This window comes from Synchiropus splendidus, chromosome 3 (genome assembly GCF_027744825.2).
Source record: "Synchiropus splendidus isolate RoL2022-P1 chromosome 3, RoL_Sspl_1.0, whole genome shotgun sequence".
Taxonomy (NCBI): Eukaryota; Metazoa; Chordata; class Actinopteri; order Syngnathiformes; family Callionymidae; genus Synchiropus; species Synchiropus splendidus.
The window spans coordinates 35,961,419-35,982,784 of record NC_071336.1 but is presented as its reverse complement, the minus strand read 5'-3'; the positions used below and the strand labels follow the sequence as shown (position 1 = coordinate 35,982,784).

Here is a 21,366-nt window from a genome sequence, read left to right as displayed (position 1 = left end):
GGATCTGATGAAGGATGGGGTCGACCCGCTCAGCAGCGGCTGGCTCCTCATCCTCGCTCCACCTCTGGATGTTTCATGCTCCGACAGGCGTTTGGATCAGAACCAGTGGCTCCAGACTGCTTGTCTTCAGCCTGACGGGCAGCAGGTTTCACTTGGCTCTCCCCGAGGCCCCGCCCCTCCAGAGTCTGGGACTTTAGCTGTTTGAGTTTTTATTTCCAGACAGACCTGTTTTTTTCCCCTCACAAAATAAAGACCTTGATCTCCTCCACATTCCTTCCGATGGTTGCCGGCAGGGGGAGCGGCTCCACTTCCCCACTCGGTCACACGCCGGCCATTTTGTCTGAGACAGGAACAGGAACAACCCCTGAGGTCACTTTATTGAACCTTTTTATTCGGACACCAGAAGCAGACGAGGCATCATCAAGGGCCCGGACTCAGGTGAGGGTCCAAGTCTGAGACCCAGCACAGGTGAGACAGGGTCTGGCGGGCCGTCACACGCGGGCGCTCTTGCCGTGGCCGGGACCGTCCAGTGGCACGGCGGTCCCGCCCTGCCTGGAGTAGTAGAAGCTGTTGTCACGGTCGGGCGGCCCGGCCATGATGACCCTGCAGAGCAGGAGGGTCAGGCCGCCCAGCAGGCACAGCGCCGAGCCCACCCAGCCCGCGTACAGCGAGAAGCCGAAGGACATCAGACCCCCGCTCTGGTGGGCTCCCACCGGGAACCAGACGGTGGAGATGATCCCGCACAGGGCTGCGCACAACAACACACCTCAGACGGGGGAGGGGGGCGGAGGCGCTGCGGGGTCAGGACTCACCCATCACCAGGAAGAGGACCCCGCCCGCCAGAGCGCGCCGGTGCTTGATGACAGCGGTGTCGTTCTGGAGCCGGATGCAGGTGAGTGACAGCAGGACCAGCAACATGGCCGCCAGCCCCAGGAGACACGCGATGACCATCAGCGCCCGCGCGGTCTGCATGTAGGCTGGAACACACACAAGCGTCTGTCTTAGTGGGGACCTCTCCAGGCCATCGCCCTCTCCCCAGGCCCCTGAACCAGGACTGGGAACCAGTCCGAGACCCAGGTATTTGGGGGTTCTCACCCTCAAACTGAGGCTGTCCTCACAAGGACAGTGCTTTGTCAAGACACACACACACGCACACGCTGACTCTCTCGCGCGCGCCCGGGTCGGCGGACTGACTCTCGGTTCGGGACTCGGGTCGCTGCTGGACTCACCGGGCAGATTGAGAACCGGGTTGAGCGGGACGCAGTGCATCATCGCGGGGTTGTTGACGCACTCGACCCAGAGTCCGCGGGAACCCAGCTCGTCCAAGCGCACGCACGTGGACACGCTGAAGTCGCAGGTTCGGACCCAGTCGTTGGTGGCGGTCGCGACGATCAGTCCGACCCAGCCCGCAGCGCTGGACCCGGCGCCGATGATCTGCCTGCACATCATCGCCATGTCGACCCAAACAACCGCACACGGCACAGGTTCCGAAGAAGAAGCGTTTCGCTCAAGTCAGGACCCAGTTCGAGAGGTTCTGGCTGCGCTCACCGAACCCAGCAGGCAGATGAACATCCAGAGTAAGACTGGCTCCGGGCGGGTGCAGGACCAGACCTGCTGGTCCTGCACCCGCAGCCAATCACAGTTCCGAACCTTTAACCAGAACCAGAGCGCCGAGCGGGCCGGCTGACCTGCAGCAATGGCGCCCCCTGCTGCTCGACCCGCGTCCCCGGCCATCAGCGGCGCCGACGCGCTCCTCCTGTCGTGCAGCCCAGTCACGTGACGGCGGCTCTGATTGGTTCTGGCTTTATTAAATCAAGTCGAGCACGAAGCATAAAAAGGTGACGGTCGATCGTTCACAGACGGTGATAGAAAACAGAGACGTACAAAGTCAACACATGGTTGTCACGTGGTTATGTGGGCTACGTTGTCATGACGACCTCCTAAAAAAACTAAATAGACAAATTTATATATTAAATGTTGAAAATCCTTCGTATGTACACAGTTACAAAAGTCCGGTGGCGGCGGCGTGGTCACGGGTTCTTGAGCGCGTTGATGTGAGCGCAGATCTTCAGCGCCGGCCCCAGCTTGATGTTCATGCTGGTCATCAGGTGGTCTTCGGTCAGCAGCAGCAGCGCCTGCCCGTCGATCTCCTGCAGCCGGAAGGCCTCGGCCACGTCGCCGCAACCTGAGGGACACGCGGGCGTCAGCGGGTCAAGTGACGGGTGCGGCCCGCCGGGCGTCCTACCGGGCAGCGTGCAGATGAAGGCCGTGACTTCCTCCACGCTCCACTGCGAGGGCGGCGGCCTGAAGGTGCTGGTGGGCGTGGTGGTGGTCACGGCCGGCGCCGACGCCCGCCGGGCTCGTGGCTCCGCCCTGGTCGTCACGGTAACAGTCTGGTCCGGAACGTCCTCCTCGTTTTCCTCCTCTCCTCCCTCCACATCCTCCTCCTCCTCAGCCACCGTCTCCTTCATTTCCTTCTCGCGGCGCCCGGCGCTCCACAGATCTCGAGGCTGACGACACGAGACGAAAACCGAGTGAACACCGAGCCACGCCTGTGACGGCGGGGTGCGACTCACCAGACGCAGCAGCAGCGGTTTCCCTGGCACCGACTCGGCCCGGTTCAGAAGGGGGCGTGGCCTGTCGCTGCGACTGCCGGCGCTCAGAGCGCGCAGGCGCTTGGTCAGCCGTACGTTGAACCTGCACCCAGAGGCGGCCACCGGTGAGCTGAGCGTCACATGACACTGCGATGGCGGCGGCGCTGGCACTTACCCACGCGCGCAGGAGGTGGAGCAGAAGCGCTTGGAGCGCATGAAGTTGTGGGCGTGGCCCCGCTTCCCACAGAACTGACAGTGAAGGACGGTCCGGTCCCGCTGACCCGGCTCTGCAGGACGGGACCATGAGCGTGAGCATCAAAGCCAACAACAACAACGATGGACCGCAGCACCAGAGAGACGCTGCCTGGGAGGGAGGTGTGTGTTAGAGACAAGGGCACTCACTGGCCGTGGGCTCCTTGACTCCGCCCCCTTCGTTGTCAGAATCGGTCGAGTGGTCAGCTGACTTCCTGGCTTCAGGGGACGGCGCCTTCCCGTTGGTTCCGTTGACGCTGGCTGGTGTGGCCTGGTCTGGTACCAGCAGTGAGGAGCGGTTGACCTGCGCAGCGACAACACCGTTCACTGACCGCCCGCCTGTGTGTGTGTGCTCTTGTGCTTCTGTCTTTGTGAGGACCGGTGTGAGTTTGTGTCCAACAGAGTGAGGCCAGTTTGGCAGCTCCTGACTTGGCCAAGCCTCAGTTTGAGGGTTCACACAGCTGGGTGATTCTAACTGGGCTCCAGTCTGGTTCAGAGTCAAGGTTCAGTTCAGCCGAGTGTTTGAGACGGTGAGGTTCAGGGGGAGAGGTCCTCACTAAGATAGGAAGACGAACACACGTGTGTGTGTGTGTGTGTGTGTACTCACAGGAAACGGCTGCAGTCCCTCCTGGATGACAAACCCTTCCACCAGGTGGGTCAGAACCTCGCGGCCGGCGGGCCAGGGTGCAGGCGTCCAGGCCACGCCACAGTTCTGGTTCTCGTCGTCTGATTGGTCCAGAGACTCGGCCACGGGCTGCAGCTCGCAGCGTGACTGGTCGAGGTCAGTGAGGTCGAGGGGGGGCGGGTCTGAGGGGGGGCAGATGAGAGGAGAAGAGGGCGGGGACTGAGAGGAGAGACTGGACAAGGCTGCGGGGGAGAGAAGGGCAGTTCAGCGCTGTGTCCGAGTGTGTGTGTGTGTGTGCGTGTGTGTGAGTGTGTCACCTGACTGGGTGTCAGACAAGTTCTCACTGAGCTCCTCCAGAGCAGGCTGCGGGTCGGCAGGTGGCTCAGGGGGCGCGGCCGGGGCGGAGTCTGGTGCGGGGCTCACAGCCGGCTCCTGGGTCGGGGGCGGAGACACAGATGAAGTGTGGACTTGGGAGGTCCTGACAGGAAGCTGGGCCTGGCTTGTGTCCTGCAGCGTGGGCGAGGTGGGGACAGCGCTCTGGACCGGCGCTGGCACCGTGGAGTCCGAGGGACCCGGACTGTGGACCTGAGGCGGGACTGAAGGACAGGCCGATTCTGGGCTTGTTGTGGAACTGGAGGTGTGGTTTGGATCCAGCGTCTCAGGAGGTCGGCTCTGGCCCCGCCCCCTCTCTCCCTGCTCGGTGACCTCCATCTCCTCCTCTTCCTCCTTCAGGTCTGGACCTTCTGACTCCGTCTGTCTCTGAGCTTCCCGCCTCAGGCCCGCAGGCTCCAGCGTCTGAGGGGCGGGCACGGTGGGCAGCGGGGGGTCCTGGGCCTTCTGCGCCGGGCCGGTGGGGTCAGGCGAGACCATGACGGAGTGGGCGTGGCCTGACGACAGCGCGATGATCTGCAGCTGCCTGGCTGCAGACGACTGGAAGGAGGCGGACAGCAGCGCCCCCTGAGGCCTGCTGGGGGCGATGTGGCGGGGCGGGTGCAGTCTGGGCCGGAGAGGAACGGCTCGCAGCGGCGAGTACAACGCTGCAGAGAGACCCGGAGAGCGGCTCAGCACCAACACACCAGGACGGACCACCTCCTCACAACTTACTTGGCGGCGGCACGGCTAGGTGACGCGTCGGGGTCGGAGGTCGCTCTGCCCCCCTGCTGCCCGGCGGCGGTCGCGGCTGGAGTGGAGGGAAGGTCTGGGGGCGGGACACGGGCGGGGTCACTGAGGAGGAGGAGGAGGAGGAGGAGCGCACGGACGGGGGGAGGGTCCCGGGCAGACGGGGGGACTTGAGGGTGAGACTCTGTAGCTGTGGGAGAGAGACAGGCAGGTCAGACAGACATGTGGCTGCACGCTGTCAACAGGTGGGCAGCTCACCTGCGCGGAGGCGGGGCCAGAGGAAGAGGAAGAGGAAGCAGGACGCATGGCGGATGTGAGAATCAGCTGCACAGGAAGTGACGGAGGAGGAAGTGGAGGTGAGTTGGACAGCCACAACATTAGTCACAGCACCAGAGTCACGACATAAGGGTTGCAACATAATGGACATGAGTCAGAAGAGTCACGACACTAGAGTCATCACGCAAGTCACAACGCTAGAGTCACAACACAAGAGTCACAACACTAGAGTCACCACATAAGACTCACAGCATGAGTCACAACAGTCACGACACTAGAGTCACAGCATGAGAGTCACCACATAAGACTCACAACATGAGTGACAACAGTCACGACACTAGAGTCACAGCATGAGTCACAACAGTCACGGCACTAGAGTCGCAGACTCGCAACATGAGTCACAACAGTCACGGCACTAGAGTCACAACATGAGAGTCACCACATAAGACTCACAACATGAGTCACAACAGTCACGACACTAGAGTCACAGCATGAGAGTCACCTCATAAGACTCACAACATGAGTCACAAGTCACGACACTAGATTTGCAGCATGAGTCACAAGAGTCACAACACTGGAGTCACAGCATGAGAGTCACCACATAAGACTCACAACATGAGTCACAACAGTCACGACACTAGAGTCACAGCATGAGAGTCACCTCATAAGACTCACAACATGAGTCACAAGTCACGACACTAGAGTTGCAGCATGAGTCACAAGAGTCACAACACTGGAGTCACAGCATGAGAGTCACCACATAAGACTCACAACATGAGTCACAAGAGTCACAACACTGGAGTCACAGCATGAGAGTCACCACATAAGACTCACAACATGAGTCTCAAGAGTCACAACACTGGAGTCACAGCATGAGAGTCACCACATAAGACTCACAACGCGAGTCACAAGAGTCACAACACTGGAGTCACAGCATGAGAGTCACCAAATAAGACTCACAACATGAGTCACAAGAGTCACAACACTGGAGTCACAGCATGAGAGTCACCACATAAGACTCACAACGCGAGTCACAACAGTCACGGCACTAGAGTCACAGACTCGAACCATGAGTCACAACAGTCACGGCACTAGAGTCACAGACTCGCAACATGAGTCACAACAGCACATCACAATCCCAGCAGCAGCAGCAGCAGCAGCAGCAGCAGAGACACCAGCAGCACCATGGCAACAGAGGCGGACCCCAGGCCCTCAGACCAAGGGAGTGCGGGCAGCTGTGTTTACCATCTGGGCTCGCAGCAGCACCTGGTCCTGGCCCGGTCCTCGGAGACTCTTGCCGAGCAGCAGCGTCTGCTGGGGGACCTTCTGCCTGACGGGGCCGCTGCTCTGATTGGTCCTGCAGTGAGCAGGCGAGGCCCCGGGGGGGCAGTGAGACACCTGCAGGGGAGACAGACCAGCGCCTCACAGGTAAACAAGACCTTCCTGGCAACAGGAGAGCCAGAGCCTTACCTGTCGGCCCGGTGGGCCAGCTGGGGTGTGGAAGGGGGTGATGGGCGTGGAGGAGGACACGGGGCGGGGGCCGCCGTTGGTCAGCGAGGCAGACGACTTGGAGGACAGCGAGGAAGACGATGGAGGAGCGGCGACGGGGGAGGAGGCACCTGACGGCAGGATGGGGCGGGAGTAGGTGCGAAGGGCGGGGCTGGCTGTGGGAGTCAGTTTGGGCGGGGCCGGGACCAGGCCATGGGGAGAAGTCGTCGACGTCGCCGCCCCCTTGAGGCCCTGGGTTGCCGCTGTGATGGTGGGAGCTGGGGTGAGAGGGGGAGGAGGGGAGGAGGTGGTGGGAGTGGGAGCGGGCGCAGGGGAGTCCAACAGCATGGGGTTGGGGGTGAGGCGGGGAGGTGTGGGGGTGGAGGGGGCGCTGTGTTCTGGTGGGTTCTTCTGTCCCAGCGGCCGGTCCATCCTTCCACTCTGCAGCACACTGTGAGGGGAGAGGGCGGAGTCAGAAACACACGGCAGGAGAACACGCGACAGGACCAGCCTGCTGTGAGTGCCGCGGCTTCTCTGCGGGGACATGCCACAGCCTGAAGAACACGCAGGAGATGGACGCCTGCCTCGCCTTGGAGCTTCACCGAGTTTGGCCACGGCCCCAGACGCCCTTTTTAAGAGCCATCAATTGTTACTTGAGTGGCCCCCAGACCCCGTCTCTCCACTCTGGAGTCTTTCCTGCCCTGATCCCGCACCGTGTCGCTTCATCGAACCTGAGCTCCAGACGCGTCATCTGCGCATGTCTGGCAGACGGACCGCCACCGAAGCCGAAAGCGACGGTCCGGCCTGGGAACGTCTCCTGATGGCAGCGGGGTGTAGGCGCGTGCACGCCTGTCACGTTTGAGTCAGCTGACCTCCAGCTGCGGGCGAACCCAGACCGCTCAGACGTCAAACACTCGAGCTCGCGACCACCTGTCGGCGCGTCCGTCAGGTGACGATGATGATGATGATGATGATGATGGAGGAAGAGGAGGCCTCCACACGCCGAGACCGTCACTCACCTTCCGGGTCTGAGCTCTTCAGCCTCCGCGTCCTCCGTCCGAGAGCATGCTGCCGGGGTCTGGTGAGGCGGAGGGGCGCGGGGTCGACAGGCGGAGACGGGCGCGTGAGTCGAGACCTGCGGTCTGGGCGCCTCCCGCGACCACGTCCCGGCCGCTCGGAGCGTGAGAGTCGGAGCGGCGGAGGCCCGAGTGCTCGGTGTCGCACTTGGCTCCAGCTCGCGTCACATCCCGGGATTGGAAGCGCGGACCCGGCCCCGCGGAGGCGCTGGACGCTGCCCGCGGCTCTGCCTTCACCGCTGGCGGCGTGAGTCCGGCAGCAGGCTCGGTGCTGCTGCTGCGGCGGCGGCGGCCTAGTGAGTCCGCTGCTGCTCCGGAGACGGGGAAGTGTGAGGGAGAGACAGCACCACTCAGAGCTCCGGAGGACTCGCGCACTCCATGTCGCTCTCCAGGCTGGCGGGCAGCGGAATCGCGGCGCGAGCGCCTGCCTCCAGGTGCGCGAGCAGGTGCTGGAGACCCCCCTCACCCCTGACAGGAAACACGTCACGCGCGTCACCCTCTTCTCAAACGAGTTTTCACCGGGGACCAGAGACAAGCGCCTCTGCTGTCGGCCCCGTCACTCTTGAATTATTGAGGAAGAAAGCGCCGCTCCGCTGTTTCTCCATCGCTTGCTGGCGGCCTTCAGAGACCCGCTCCCCTCGTGACCTCTGGCCACCTGAGTTGCTGGCTGCTCCTCTCCATGATGGTCATCATTGAGCGACAGGGAGCCTTCGCTCTGGCTCGGCAACAACTCGGGGGTCGTGTGTTTGGATGCACTGCGCTTCTGACTTGATGACTCGGTGGACACGGCGCTCTCGAGTCAGTCATGTGACCACGGTGAGGCGGATGGACGCTCTCCCATCCTCGCCGCTGCTGGCCTCTTCTTCGTGGCTCCCGGGTGTGTCGCGCTACCGCCACCTGCTGTCTGCTCACTGCACTGCGGACGTGTCTTCATCTTCGAGTCTGGACGCGCGTCTGCCCTCCTCACGAAGAGCCCCGTTACCAATGCGCGAGTTTACATTACAGCCTCATAGATGCGGGTTATTGGAGTCCATTTCTCTGTTTTGAAAGTGTGAGTTTCAAACGGCCCCATCTAGTGGCTAGTTGGTCCAAGTTCAGTGACTGAGGTCCAACACCTGAACGCAGCGCTGGACTGACAGGCGCGGTGCTGCTTCGTTGGTTGGCACCCAGCTTTTGGCGCATTACTGCCCCCTCCTGTTCTGGAATGTGGTCCCGCAGGCTTACAATCTAAATTCCCTCCCAACATACAAGTCTGGTTCATCCAATGACATTATATGCAATATGACAATCCTGTATTCCCTAAAAATCTCAACACCACCTGTACCTGTGCCGTCTGCTTCATGTGCATTATATTTTACACAGCCATCATCCAGTCCATCTTCACCTCCTCTATCACTGTCTGGTACAATAGCGCCCCCTCCAGGGACAAGAGCAGACTGCAGCGCATCGTACGTTCTGCTGAGAAGGTGATGGGTTGCAGCCTGCAGCGCCTCTTCAGGACCTGTATGTCAGGACCCAGAGAGGTGCAGGTGGGATCTGAGCCTTTGACCCTTCTCACCCTGGACATGGGCTGTTTGTCCCTCTTCCCTCTGGCAGGAGGCTACGGTCCATCCAGACCAGAACCTCCCGTCACAGCAACAGCTTCTTCCCCTCGGCCGTCAGACGGTTGAATTCCTGATCAGCCTTTGGTGTTTATTTTATTTTATTTTATGACAGCACTTTATTCCAAAGCACTTTTCTAATTGGTGATCCCCACTGACCATGGGAATAAATTTGAGTCTGATTTTCCATTGTTGTGTCGTACACTCCCGATACCCTCACTCTCTTTTCCATTATCTCCTTGTGTGTGTCACATGCTAACAGGTGCCGTTTGTTGTGCGCCGCCATGTTTGTAGTTCGTTTGATGCGAATTGGAGGTTCGTGTTGCGTTCACATGACCCGTTCAAGCTTCAGGACAGAGAGCAGAGCTTTCACAAGAATAAGCAACAAAACGAACTAAGAGCAGCTATCGGGAAAACATCCGTCTCTCTCTCTCTCTCTCTCTCTCTCTCTCTCTCTCTATATATATATATATATATATATATATATATATATATATATATATATATATATATATATATATATATATATATCGTATGTAACGTCTATTTGATATTTTGTTTGGTGTCACAGTGATGCCTAAGTCTTAATAAGAGCCGCGCAGGATGCCATCATCATCATCGTCATCATCATCATCGCGTTAGACCAGTGCCAGGCTGTGACGGTCGCGTTTCCGAGTGCACTTGAACGCGGCATGATTCGGTGGCTGTGTGCTGATCTTTGTGCGAACGATCGCAGTTAGCGACTGACGACACACTCGAGCGGAGCCGAGCTGACCTACACGACACAGCGATCGAGAGGACTTAAAATGGTGAGAGATACACGTCCCAGCTGCTACGAACGTCCCTTCACCACTGCGCTCCTCGGACCTGAGCCACCTGGCTGCGCTAGCTTTGCTCGGCTCGTCCGTTTTCCTGACTCATTATTGAGGCTGCCATTTTACAGCGCCGCGGTCGGCTCGGTAAACACCGCTCCTGCCGCCAATATCTCCCCTGCAAGAGTCCACATCACCGCGAGCCTCTTCCCGGGACCCCCGTGCGCCAGAGCAGCGGTGAATAGGGTCGCTGTTATGGTCCCGGGAAGTGGAGCAGTCGTTGTTGCGAGCTAATGGAGCTAGCGAGGCTAATGCTAGTTAGCAGTGTTGCGTAGAAGTGCTAGGTTTCCTCGGTCGCTCGTCGTGTGATGATTTGTGCTCGTATTTACCCGGTGCCATCATAAGTGTGGCTTCATCTCTCGATTGTTGACTCGGATGTCTGAGCGTGTTGAACCAAACACACTGTCTGGAGAGGAGAACTGCGATCGTGACCTGGACGTCGTTTTATTGACACGAATTCTTGAATGCTCGTGACATTTCCGGTGTTTGAACCTCAACATGCCAGAGAGCAGCCTTCTCTTGATGGTCGTGATGGTTGAGATCTGCTTTGAGGTTTGGGGTCTGAACCTGTCGTTCATGTCCGCGGACTCCGCTGCTGGAGCCCAAGTGGGTTTGGTTGGGAAACACAGTCAGTCCAGCTCACTGCTGACAGTGTTGAGGTGTCTGTGTGAGGAAATGATGATGATGGGAGCATCAGACCTCATGTGATGAAGTTGTGCAACGTGCTCAACATGTCTCTGGAATCTCTGATGTTTACTTGAGAGTGCAGGTTTCTGAGGATGTGAAGCGCTTCATCGCAGTGTCGCCCCAGTCCCGTCTAAAGGTCCTCGATCTTGTGATGTCATTGGTTTCGCTCCCTGTCATCCATCGATCCCTTTAATGTGGTGATTGTACGTGCCGTGCTGCGTGAATGCTGTTTACAAAAGTTCACGTGCATCCGAAAGGTTCTCAGGATTCATCACAGTGGTTGTATCCACGTGCTATCAGATGAACACCAGTATTGTTTGGTGTTTCAATCACATAACCACAGAAGGACCCGGTCCCTCAGGAGCAGCAGGCTTGAGAGTGTCTCCATCGGAACCTCTGCTCTGGTCTTCTGTTGAAGAGCCTCGTGCAGACACAGCTGCTGTCTTTGACTCTGGAGAGGACTCCAACAGTCTCCATCCCTGCACACCCATTCTGACCCCTGGTTCTCCTGAAGGGCTCTGCCAGTGAACGTGTTGGGCCAGTCACGCTGTGACTTCATGCTTTGGTATTTATCTGTTGTACTTACTTGTGTACCAGACTGATCTACATGTTGAGATTATCTCCATCCAGGTTTCTTCTCTGATCCTCAGCCAACACAGAAAAATCCAAGCTTGTTGACACTCTCGCCACATGGCTTTGAAGTGTTTCCCTGAAAAGAATTTGTTCCTTGAAATCGGTGCGATCCACTTCCCCCCGTGCTGCCCGCGCCCCCCCAGCCCCCACGCCCAGCTCCTGTTTCACAACAAACTTCCGCAAACACTTGGGTCTTGCACCTCCTCAGCACGTGGTCACAGATTGTAGGTCTGAAACGCTCCCGACCCAGGAGCCCGGGAGATAGACCCAGTGCTCCTTGCTTCTTCTCTCAGCGATTGTCTGCCTCAGTTGCCATGGTAACTGCAGGAGCACTCCAGGTGAACTTGTGAGAAAGAACCTGTGAGTGGAAGTGATTCCCTTCAGCTCTGCTGGAGTGGACAGACGAGGAAGTAAGTTTTCCTCTTGAATCAGTACCTTCGCCTTGTTTGATGGACAGCTCTCATGGCTCCGCCTCCCAACTCCAGTGTTCACAGTTGATTGGCAGCAGTAGTTAGATCAGCAGGTCACCTGGCGTCTCACACTAACCCTGTTAAACCCGGGTCACATCCACGTCGCCGGCCGGGGCGGTCCAACACCAGGATTCTTCTAAATATAGCAGCTGGAGCGTCATGTGCCCCCCACCCCCGCCTGGGGTCCCAGTCGCTGCTTTGTTTACTAAAGTGGGGCCGCAGTGCTGTGAGTGTGTTGGTCCAGGTCACCCAATCTCACTTCACGTCTTCTTAGACCTGAACTTGGGTTTCTTGAAGGAGCGAGGCCTCTTCCTGGAGTGTCTGGTGGAGCAAGGTCTTCAGACCACAGTCACAGAGAGGACTCGATGGATCCATGGGTCCTGAACATGCTCTGCTGACTTGGCTGCTCTGAAGTGCTGTGAAAGGGCTCGCTGCTGTGCTCTGGCTGTGCGTGTGTTTGTTGACTGGGTTGGTCCGGGACAGTGCGCCACTCTGAACTGGACTAATCTGTAATTAGCCCAGTGACGTCAAAGTCTGGCGTGGCACACGTGCAGGAGCAGCAGATCTCCAGCTCTGAGCCGTCTCCGGGGGAGAGTGTCAGGCCTTGCTTGAGAGCTGGCCGCCCGCGCCAGGCCAAACTCACCCTTTCTGCTCCTGGGCTTGCTGCAGGAGAGCTGTTCAGATGTTTCTCCACCTATTTGACCCAGCCATCTTTGCTTCCTCGCTGCCTGAATCGACCTCCTGGAAGCGAGGTCCAGAGCACTACTATACTGGGACCAGGGAGGCAGATAAGAGACCTTTAAAACAAGCTCTTAGCTCAAGTCCACCAGCAGCTGTGATCCATTTGGGTCGCCCCTCAGAGCCCGCTGCTGGACGGGCCTGCCTCAGCCTTAATCTCCCTGAGATCACGTTGAATGCTCAGGATCTGCAGCGCCTGTCCTCACGAGCGCCTGAATCATCTGCTTTTCTTTTCTCCACCTCTCCCTGCGCAAGTGTCACCCAGCTCTTCTCTGTGTTGAATAATGAATCCAGGCAGGTGACCTCCAGCTCCGAAGTCGTGGGGAGGCAGCCGAATTTCTCTGGTAAGCCTAACCAACGTGTGACTGTGTGGCTGCTCTGCTTCTGCAGGTCACCTGGTGAGAAGCTCCCAGCTCTTCGGTGGCGGAGTGGCAGTTGGTGCCGTCCAGACGAGCAGAGCATCTCAAGACCTTCAAGAACCTTCAGAGTGTCGCCATCGCCTACAAATGGACCACGCGCTGTAGAGCACAGTCAGCGAGGACCCAGACTTGAAGAGGACCCGGGCCAGGGGGAGCGGAGCAGGAAGGGAGGAGTTCAGAAGGACGTGCAGTGGACGGGGACGCCGTCATGTCGTCTAACAGGACCCAGAACCCCCACGGACTGAAACAGATAGGCCTGGACCAGATATGGGACGACCTGCGGGCTGGAATCCAGCAGGTGTACACGCGGCAGAGCATGGCCAAGTCACGCTACATGGAACTCTACACGTATCCCTCAATGCAGTGCGAGTGCCGCGTCTGCCAGATGCTGCTGCTGTCGCCCCGCTGCAACACGGGGTGGGGGTGTGGCTTGCAGTCAGGGCCTCGCTCACTGTGGCTGTGGGCCAGTCGGGCTCCGAGGTTCTGCTCGTGGCTGGAAGTTGGCTTACGTTTGGTCCGTTGGTTCCTAGGTCTTGGTGTCGGAGGGCCTCTCATCACGTTCTCCCTGCTGCTTGAGCTGGTCCTGGAGACCAGGTTCACCGCTCACTTCACAGCCTTCGTTCTTCTGCAGCCAGTCAGTGACCCAGTCCGTCGACCATCACCGAGTTCCTCTTTACCTTTCAAAGAGGGAAACGCACATCCCATAAGCACCACTGCTTGTTCAGCGCTCTGTCAGCGGGGCCCCTGACAGGAGACTGAAGTAGCTTTTACCGTTGTCTCGGTGAATTCCCAGCAGGTTATGGACCACATTGTCCAACAAGCTGCTGGTTGAGAACCGGCCGTGTTCCTGAGGTTGAGCCTTTTACTGAGCGCAGTGGTGGTGTTGTCACCTCAGCTGAGGCGAACCCTGACGCTCACAAAGGTCATCCTCCACAGTGAGAGGCACATGGTCGTGAAGCCTCCCATGGAACCGCGGCGGCGCCCCATGGCTCTGTTCTTGTCATTTAGTTTTGAGGTTTCTCTTGCGATGTGTTTAGATGTTTCCACTTGCTTTGGTCACCTGACACGGCATGGCGGCCGCCATTTCTTACATGTAGCGTGGGCCCTGGCTCCTGACTGCGCTCACAGATGTTCGTGGCAGCAGTTGGAGACGTGTGAGAGACCCTTGTGAGGACCAGCTGACGAGGTTTAGACGGAGCAGGTTCATGTGTGCTGTGATGTCTGCGATGTCTGAGTTCAGTGTTGCTCCTTGACCCCTGACCCCTCCAGACATGTATATAACTATTGCACCAGCGTCCACCAGTCCAGTCAGGGCCGGGGCTCTGTGCCTTCCACCAAACCCTCCAAAAAGTCCACCACCCCGGGCGGCGCGCAGTTCGTGGGCCTGGAGCTCTACAAGAGACTAAAGGAGTTCCTGAAGAACTACCTGACCAGCCTGCTGAAGGTGAGCCGCCTGAGCCGGGTGCCGGCTCCTCCCCTGACTCTCACCTGTCTGTCCTGCAGGACGGCGAGGACCTGATGGACGAGTGCGTCCTCAAGTTTTACACGCAGCAGTGGGAGGACTATCGCTTCTCCAGCAAAGTCCTCAACGGGATCTGCGCCTACCTCAACCGCCACTGGGTCCGGAGAGAGTGTGACGAGGGACGCAAGGGAATCTACGAGATTTACTCGGTGAGCGTCCGGAGGCGGCGCGTCCCATCACGTCAGTGTTTTTGGGTCGCTTTGGGCCACTAGAGGGCAGCAAACACACCGGTGTGTTTCCACCCACCTCCGCTGTGCTGCCAGAACAACCTTGAGTCACAAGGCATGTGACGGTTTGGACCCTGCGGTAGATGGTCTGATGGTGAGAGCGTGTTGTTTTCAGTGGTCCAGGAATCCTCAGCTGTCCACAGTAAACCCTGCTGCGGGAGCATGTTGGCCCCGCAGCCCGTCCTCTGTGGGACCCGTTTACGTGTGTGGTCATGTGCATGCTGAGTGACCTCTGTGTGACCCGCAGCTCGCCCTGGTGACCTGGAGAGAGTGTCTGTTCCGGCCGCTCAACAAGCAGGTGAGTCCACAGCAGCCGCGCCTCCTGTCTCTCCTCGCTGAACTCCTGCGCCCTCAGGTGACCAATGCCGTACTGAAGCTCATCGAGAGGGAGCGCAACGGCGAGACCATCAACACCCGGCTGATCAGCGGCGTGGTCCAGTCCTACGGTACGATGACGGTGAAGGCAGCTGCCGCTGCGTGGAGCTGACCTCTGCTGTGTCTCCTGCAGTGGAGCTGGGCCTGAACGAAGAGGACGCCTTCGCCAAAGGCCCCACGCTGTCTGTGTACAAGGAGTACTTCGAGTGCCAGTTCCTGACGGACACCGAGCGCTTCTACACCCGGGAGAGCACAGAGTTCCTGCAGCAGAACCCCGTCACCGAGTACATGAAGAAGGTAGGCCGGCGTGGACGTGCGCCCCAGATCCTGCCTAACTGACGCGCCACCTCCTGCCAGGCCGAGGCGCGACTGCTGGAGGAGCAGCGCCGCGTGCAGGTCTACCTCCACGAGTCCACGCAGGACGAGCTGGCCCGCAAGTGCGAGCAGGTTCTCATCGAGAAGCACCTGGAGATCTTCCACACAGAGTTCCAGAACCTGCTGGACGCTGACAAGAACGAAGGTGAGTCCAGCGGCGGCGGACATGCTCTGAACAGGTGGGGAGGGGCTGGATGAGATGCTCACGATTCGGCTCAGCCATTCGGTTCCTTTGCTCTCATCGAGTCTCAACAGGCAAAACGGGAAGAGAAATGGTTGAATTGGTATCAATAGATGTGGGTTTCAGGCGAGAGCAGTTCCATTCATGATGCGACTCACTGACACCGTTTATAAAGAGTCACATCAAAGCGGAGGTTTTTAAACTTGTTGATTGGTTCACTGTGTTGCACCGATGACAAGGGAACTTGAGTCACTGTCCTGTAGAGCTGAAAAAGCTGGGTGGATTTAGCATCAGAGGAACAGGACGGAGTCAGAAATGAAGCCTGTGACGCCTGAACCATGCAACACTTCTGTCCAACTGAGGTCTATATTGGTCCATGTGAGGTGTTTCAAACATCTCCTCTCATAGATCTGCTCATCCAGCTTCAACGCTCTGATCTGCATGACACTATAAACATCTGAGATGATGCGTTCAGTGTGGCTGCTGAGTCGGGTTCTGGTTCTTCTCATGGGTGCAGGACGACCCCAGCTGCCTCCTGATGAACAAGAAAAATACAGTACACAACTATGGCCAGTGAAAGGAAGATAATTGTAGTCTTCAAACGAGAGCAGGCTATATTTACTGCTGAAGTGGTGGTGATGAAAAGAGAGTGAACAAAAAAAAGAAGCAGAAAATGTACAGCAGTTTTAGTCCCAAGGGCCACAAAAATACATGCATTGGGCCACATATGGCCCCCGGGCTGCACTTTGCCCAGGTCTACTGTAGAGCTCCGGTGTGTTGATGCGCTGATCCCTCCCTCAGTCAAAGCAGCGCTGCTGTGGTGCGCCGCGCTCCTCTTCCCACACACTCACAGCCAAGAAGCCGCTCACGTGCTTCAACAACTTCCAGCTGTTTCTAAAGCTGATGCGCCTCTAACTGGACCACACACCTTCACCACAGAACCATGGAGGGAGGGAGGGAGCCGCCACCAGGCCAAAGACTGTCTGCAGCGCAGAGCTAACAGAGCTAACGGCTAACCTGACCTGTCTGACTTCCAAACTGTATTGATGCTCATGGACTGTCAATGTCTGCTCTGTGCTTTAAAAGGTGGCTCTGAGCAACTAAACGCACCACAAAATACATGTGAAGAGGGAAAGAATTGTTGTTGTTATGAAGCAAGTTCAGGCAGAGAAGCCGAGGATTTGTCTGGAAACTACAGTCACATCATCAAAAGAGAAGTGATCCCATCCAAACAGTGATTTCAAGTCAGTCAACACATCAATGAACCATGATATAGTTTGCCATATCGCCGCCTCTTTCTGGACACATGGGAAACAGAGACCTTTTCTGCCATGTGTTTGTGCAAACAGCCTGGCAACAGAACAAGCCAGTGTTTCACCAGTGAACAGGGGGTTTCTACAAGTGGCCCAGGTTCCTGTGGTGGTGTGAACCACGGCTGCCGTGGCTGCAGAGAGGTTGACAAACACTGGTGTGGAGACTCAGCAAACTGCCATGTTTCGTGACAGAACAGTTGCTTGGTCTGTGTTTTGCCTCCTTGAAGAGGGAGATGAAGACGTGTCTGTAGTGAAATGATTTCATGCTTCAGTTGTTTGCATCGCGTCCGCTGAAGGTCTCATGTGGATGACACGTTCATGGTGGATCCCTGCGAGGCTCTGATGCTCACGTGTCCCTGCGGCGGTGCCGGCGCTCTGCTCCTCAGATCTGGGTCGGATGTACAACCTGGTGTCGCGCATCACCGACGGCCTGGGCGAGCTGAAGAAGCTCCTGGAGACTCACATCCACAACCAAGGGCTGGCCGCCATCGAAAAGTGCGGCGAGGCGGCTCTGAACGTGAGTCTGGCCGCGGCTCGCGCCCGTGAGGTGCTTGCTGAACTGGACCGTGTCTTTTGACCCAGGACCCCAAAGTCTACGTGCAGACCACCTTGGACGTCCACAAGAAGTACAACGCCCTGGTCATGTCGGCCTTCAACAATGATGCCGGCTTCGTGGCCGCGCTGGACAAGGTCAGAGGTCACGGGAGGGCGGGCCGGGCCGGGCCCTGGTGTTGACGGTGTGTTTGTGGTGTCAGGCCTGCGGGAGGTTCATCAACAACAACGCCGTCACCAGGATGGCGCAGTCGTCCAGCAAGTCCCCGGAGCTGCTGGCCCGCTACTGCGACTCGCTGCTGAAGAAGAGGTGTGTGCGCCCGCCTGCCTCGGGTCATGTGACCGCGCCGCCTGACCTTTGCTCTGCTTTCCAGCTCCAAGAACCCAGAAGAAGCGGAGCTGGAGGACACGCTGAACCAAGTGGTAGGAGCCGGAGAGCGCTGGTCTGCGCAGGTCACATGACTCTGCTTTCCCGCAGATGGTGGTGTTCAAGTACATCGAGGACAAAGACGTGTTCCAGAAGTTCTACGCCAAGATGCTGGCCAAGCGGCTGGTGCACCAGAACAGCGCCAGCGACGACGCCGAGGCCAGCATGATCTCCAAGCTGAAGGTGGGAGCGCCAGGCTCGTGGGCCGGGTGACGGCTGCTGACCGCCCGCCTGTGTGTGTGTGTGAGCAGCAAGCGTGCGGCTTCGAATACACCTCCAAGCTGCAGAGGATGTTCCAGGACATCGGCGTCAGCAAAGACCTGAACGAACAGTTCAAGAAGCACCTGACCAACTCTGAACCTCTGGACTGTGAGAACCAACACACACACACACACACACACACACACACACACACACGTTTGCCTTCCTGCCTGAGTGAGGACCGGTCCTGGCTGAAAACTGAAGGGTTGGACCAACACAGTGAGCACCTGCCAAATGGCCTCACTCTGTCCATGGGAAAGTCATCCAGGTCCTCACAAAGAGAGGAGTACAAGAACACACACCCTTGCGTGGCCCCACTGATGCGTGTGCGTGTGCGCGCGTGTGTGTGTGTGTGTGCGTGCGTGTCCACAGTGGACTTCAGTATCCAGGTGCTGAGTTCCGGCTCGTGGCCTTTCCAGCAGTCGTGCACCTTTGCACTGCCGTCAGAGGTGAGTCATGATGATGATGATGAAGATGAAGAGGGTGATGACGATGAAGGCGTCCTCCCCCCACAGCTGGAGCGCAGCTACCAGCGCTTCACAGCCTTTTACGCCAGCAGACACAGCGGCAGGAAGCTGACCTGGCTCTACCACCTGTCCAAAGGTGAGCTGGTCACCAACTGCTTCAAGAACAGGTGAGTGTGGGCGGGCGGGCGGGCAGCAGGGGGCGCGGCGGCGCCCGACACGCTGACCCCGTGTGTGCGTGTGCAGGTACACCCTGCAGGCCTCCACCTTCCAGATGGCCATCCTGCTGCAGTACAACACGGAGGACAGCTACACCGTCCAGCAGCTGGCCGACAGCACGCAGATCAAGACTGTGAGCACCAGGTGGCGCTCTTGTTTGCCGGCCACGCTCACCCCTCCCTCTCTGTTGCAGGACATCCTCATCCAAGTGCTGCAGATTCTGCTCAAGTCCAAACTGCTGGTGAGTCACCAACTCTCAGGTGGGCCAGTGGCCCCGCCGCAGCAGGGGGCGCTCTCACCGCTGCTGACTCCCCGGCAGGTTCTGGAGGACGAGAACGCCAACGTGGACGAGGTGGACTTCAAACCCGACACCGTCATCAAACTCTTCCTCGGCTACAAGAAGTGAGACGGGTGCTGACGCTGCCGGCGTCGCCGCGGTGCTGATGCCTGTGTGTGTCTGTGTCAGTAAAAAGCTGCGGGTCAACATCAACGTGCCCATGAAGACGGAGCAGAAACAGGAGCAGGAGACGACGCACAAGAACATCGAGGAGGACCGCAAGCTGCTCATTCAGGTGGGTGGCCGTGACCTCTGACCTGCGGCCGGTGGCGTCACGTGACCGCCGCCACCGTGTTCCTCTGACACAGGCCGCCATCGTGAGAATCATGAAGATGAGGAAGGTCCTGAAGCACCAGCAGCTCCTGGCCGAAGTCCTCAACCAGCTGTCGTCTCGATTCAAACCCCGGGTCCCCGTCATCAAGGTGATGTCCCTTCCTGCGCGCGGCGGGGTTGGCTGGCGGGCTTCTAACGTGTCGCCCTCTGCCGGACAGAAATGCATCGACATCCTGATCGAGAAGGAGTACCTGGAGCGCGTGGACGGCGAGAAGGACACCTACAGCTACCTGGCCTGAGCTCCGCCCCCTTTTTTAGTTCACGGTTTTTTTTAAACTTCCTGTCTGAGTCGTAACGCGTGGATCCTCGAGCGGCGGCCGCTGATCATGTGACTAACCCGAGGGCCAGAGCCCATCTTGTAAATACCTGCGGACTCGGATCCTCTCGTCTTCGAGTAGCAAGTCAGCGAGCCGACGAGCATCTGCATGCTTCAGCCTCCGCCGTCGCCACGGCAACCCCCAACACCAGATCAGTCCAGGAAACGTGAGTTCACTCGCCGCAGACAGCGCCACCGCGTGGAGGCCGGCAGGGGGCGCGGCCGGGTGTTTGTATAGTGTGGTTCATTTTCTAAATGTGTGACGAATAAAAGCCGGGAAAGATTTCGCTAAAGCCTGGTGTGATTCCCGCGCCGTGCTCAGAGGCACCGAGGCAGAGTGAAGGGCAGGACAGCGCTTCGGACTGAAGGTTTTATTCTGAGTCCATAAGCATTTGTAAACACCAGAGCAGCACCAGAGACATTCCAGACCGTGGGTGGTGACGTGGGGCTGCAGCGCCCCCTCTGGGTCTGGACTCATTTAAAAAAGAAAAAAACAAAATTTGTGACAAAGTAGAACTCAAATAGAAGCAACAAAATCCAAAGGTCTGTTGGTGGTGACACACGCACGTCGCTGGTGCTCAAGTTTGGTCCCTGAAAGTGAAACTCGGAGGCTGTGAAACCGTGTGTGTGTGGTCAGAGGTAGGCGTGTCCGTCAGGCCATCTCCATCTCTCGCTCGATCCCCACGTACTTGAGGGCGTCGGCCTGACTGTACCTGGACAGCGGGAGGGCAAAGGTCAGCGCTGACAGGAAGTGAGGTCACGGGTCTGCGGGGTCACCTGTAGTCGAAGAACAGCTCCTCCCCTGTCTGAATGGCTCGCTTGGCAAAGATCCCGATCCGGTGGTCGCCGTTCACCATCATCACTGCGGAGCGGCGGACAGCGTTACCGCGGCGCCGCCCGCGTTGCTCGTACACCTGCAGGCTCCCTACCTTTAGCGTAGCAGTTGGGGTTGACGGAGTGGTTGGCGAAGCGGATCTTGTTTCCCTTCCTGGTCGCATCCACCACAAAATCTGACAAGAACCAAGGCGGCGTTCAATCACCCGCCGGTCACCAGTGCCGGTCACCGGCGACGCTTGTTACCGTTGTTGAGGTTGAAGAGGAAGCTGCACATGTACTTGTCGTACACCTTCCCTCTGCGGTCGGCTTCGTCCTGAGAGATGATCTGAGAGAGAGGCGGCGTCAGGCGGTGCGTGTGCGGTGCGTGCGAGCCAGCCAGCGTGGCGGCGTCTCACCTCGCCACAGTACTCGGAGATGAACTCGTTCTTCTGGACCGGCTCCTTGATGAAGATTCCCCAACCCGCCACGTCGGAGGGCGCCAGCAGGAGGTGCTGCAGGCCAGGAGCAGGCGTGAGCAGTGAGCACAGTGGAGCGCCCACAGTGGACCCACCTTCTTGGCGCCTCGCTGGATGGAGCAGTTCTTGCAGGACACGTTCTTGCTGTCCCAGTGGTCGGCAGCGCCGCATGTCAGGCACAGGTCCGGGTCGCACTCGCGCACCGCCAGGTAGCAGGGGCACTGCTTGGTGTTGCACTGGGCTTTGCACCGACAGCCCGGGAAGCGGTTCTGGCCTGCGTCAGAGCGGTGAGCAGAGTCAGAGCGGTGAGCAGAGGCGCCGG

At 58.3% G+C, this 21,366-nt stretch overlaps 4 protein-coding genes across 10 annotated transcripts in view; 1 reads left to right on the top strand and 3 right to left on the bottom strand.

The window, feature by feature from the left end:
• Positions 1 to 386: 386 nt before the first annotated feature.
• On the bottom strand, positions 387 to 1,589 carry LOC128755381 (claudin-11-like). Of its 2 annotated transcripts, XM_053858764.1 has the most exons (3): positions 1,230 to 1,589; positions 813 to 977; positions 387 to 748 (listed from the first exon to the last, which is right to left on the bottom strand). In XM_053858764.1, exons 1-3 carry the CDS (start codon positions 1,453 to 1,455, stop codon positions 492 to 494), a joined length of 648 nt encoding a protein of 215 aa, XP_053714739.1. In that variant the 5' UTR covers positions 1,456 to 1,589; the 3' UTR covers positions 387 to 491. The 2 variants fall into 2 exon arrangements, with proteins under 2 accessions (XP_053714739.1, XP_053714738.1); XM_053858763.1 differs by having other exon boundaries at positions 813 to 1,537.
• Positions 1,590 to 1,768: 179 nt separating this feature from the next.
• Positions 1,769 to 8,249, bottom strand: si:ch211-230g15.5 (polyhomeotic-like protein 3). 2 transcript variants are annotated; one of them, XM_053858705.1, is made up of 12 exons: positions 7,374 to 7,583; positions 6,337 to 6,805; positions 6,112 to 6,264; positions 4,849 to 4,914; positions 4,576 to 4,780; positions 3,789 to 4,508; positions 3,454 to 3,713; positions 2,997 to 3,150; positions 2,770 to 2,881; positions 2,577 to 2,697; positions 2,246 to 2,510; positions 1,769 to 2,185 (listed from the first exon to the last, which is right to left on the bottom strand). In XM_053858705.1, the coding sequence occupies exons 2-12, from the start codon at positions 6,784 to 6,786 to the stop codon at positions 2,031 to 2,033; spliced, it is 2,661 nt and encodes an 886-aa protein (XP_053714680.1). In that variant the 5' UTR covers positions 6,787 to 6,805; positions 7,374 to 7,583; the 3' UTR covers positions 1,769 to 2,030. The 2 variants fall into 2 exon arrangements, with proteins under 2 accessions (XP_053714680.1, XP_053714679.1); XM_053858704.1 differs by lacking the exon at positions 4,849 to 4,914 and having other exon boundaries at positions 1,770 to 2,185; positions 7,374 to 8,249.
• A 1,424-nt stretch (positions 8,250 to 9,673) lies between these two features.
• Positions 9,674 to 21,283, top strand: LOC128755359 (cullin-1). Of its 2 annotated transcripts, XM_053858703.1 has the most exons (22): positions 9,674 to 9,840; positions 12,822 to 13,198; positions 14,120 to 14,294; positions 14,354 to 14,521; positions 14,847 to 14,897; positions 14,955 to 15,045; positions 15,108 to 15,271; positions 15,332 to 15,494; positions 17,230 to 17,360; positions 17,426 to 17,533; positions 17,599 to 17,705; positions 17,770 to 17,818; positions 17,874 to 18,005; positions 18,074 to 18,191; positions 18,456 to 18,532; positions 18,599 to 18,717; positions 18,794 to 18,899; positions 18,960 to 19,007; positions 19,086 to 19,168; positions 19,233 to 19,338; positions 19,412 to 19,525; positions 19,595 to 21,267. In XM_053858703.1, the coding sequence occupies exons 2-22, from the start codon at positions 13,059 to 13,061 to the stop codon at positions 19,673 to 19,675; spliced, it is 2,331 nt and encodes a 776-aa protein (XP_053714678.1). In that variant the 5' UTR covers positions 9,674 to 9,840; positions 12,822 to 13,058; the 3' UTR covers positions 19,676 to 21,267. The 2 variants fall into 2 exon arrangements, with proteins under 2 accessions (XP_053714678.1, XP_053714677.1); XM_053858702.1 differs by having other exon boundaries at positions 18,074 to 18,532; positions 19,595 to 21,283.
• The window catches only part of ezh2 (enhancer of zeste 2 polycomb repressive complex 2 subunit), a 7,340-nt gene continuing 6,064 nt past the window's right edge, over positions 20,091 to 21,366 (bottom strand). For all 4 annotated transcript variants that reach the window (XM_053858710.1, XM_053858709.1, XM_053858711.1 and 1 more), the window contains 6 exons: positions 21,140 to 21,318; positions 20,985 to 21,080; positions 20,833 to 20,914; positions 20,682 to 20,762; positions 20,530 to 20,614; positions 20,091 to 20,465 (listed from right to left, as the gene is read on the bottom strand). In XM_053858710.1, the coding sequence (XP_053714685.1) occupies positions 20,405 to 20,465; positions 20,530 to 20,614; positions 20,682 to 20,762; positions 20,833 to 20,914; positions 20,985 to 21,080; positions 21,140 to 21,318 (584 nt within the window). In that variant the 3' untranslated portion in view covers positions 20,091 to 20,404. The remainder of the gene's footprint in view (positions 20,466 to 20,529; positions 20,615 to 20,681; positions 20,763 to 20,832; positions 20,915 to 20,984; positions 21,081 to 21,139; positions 21,319 to 21,366) is intronic.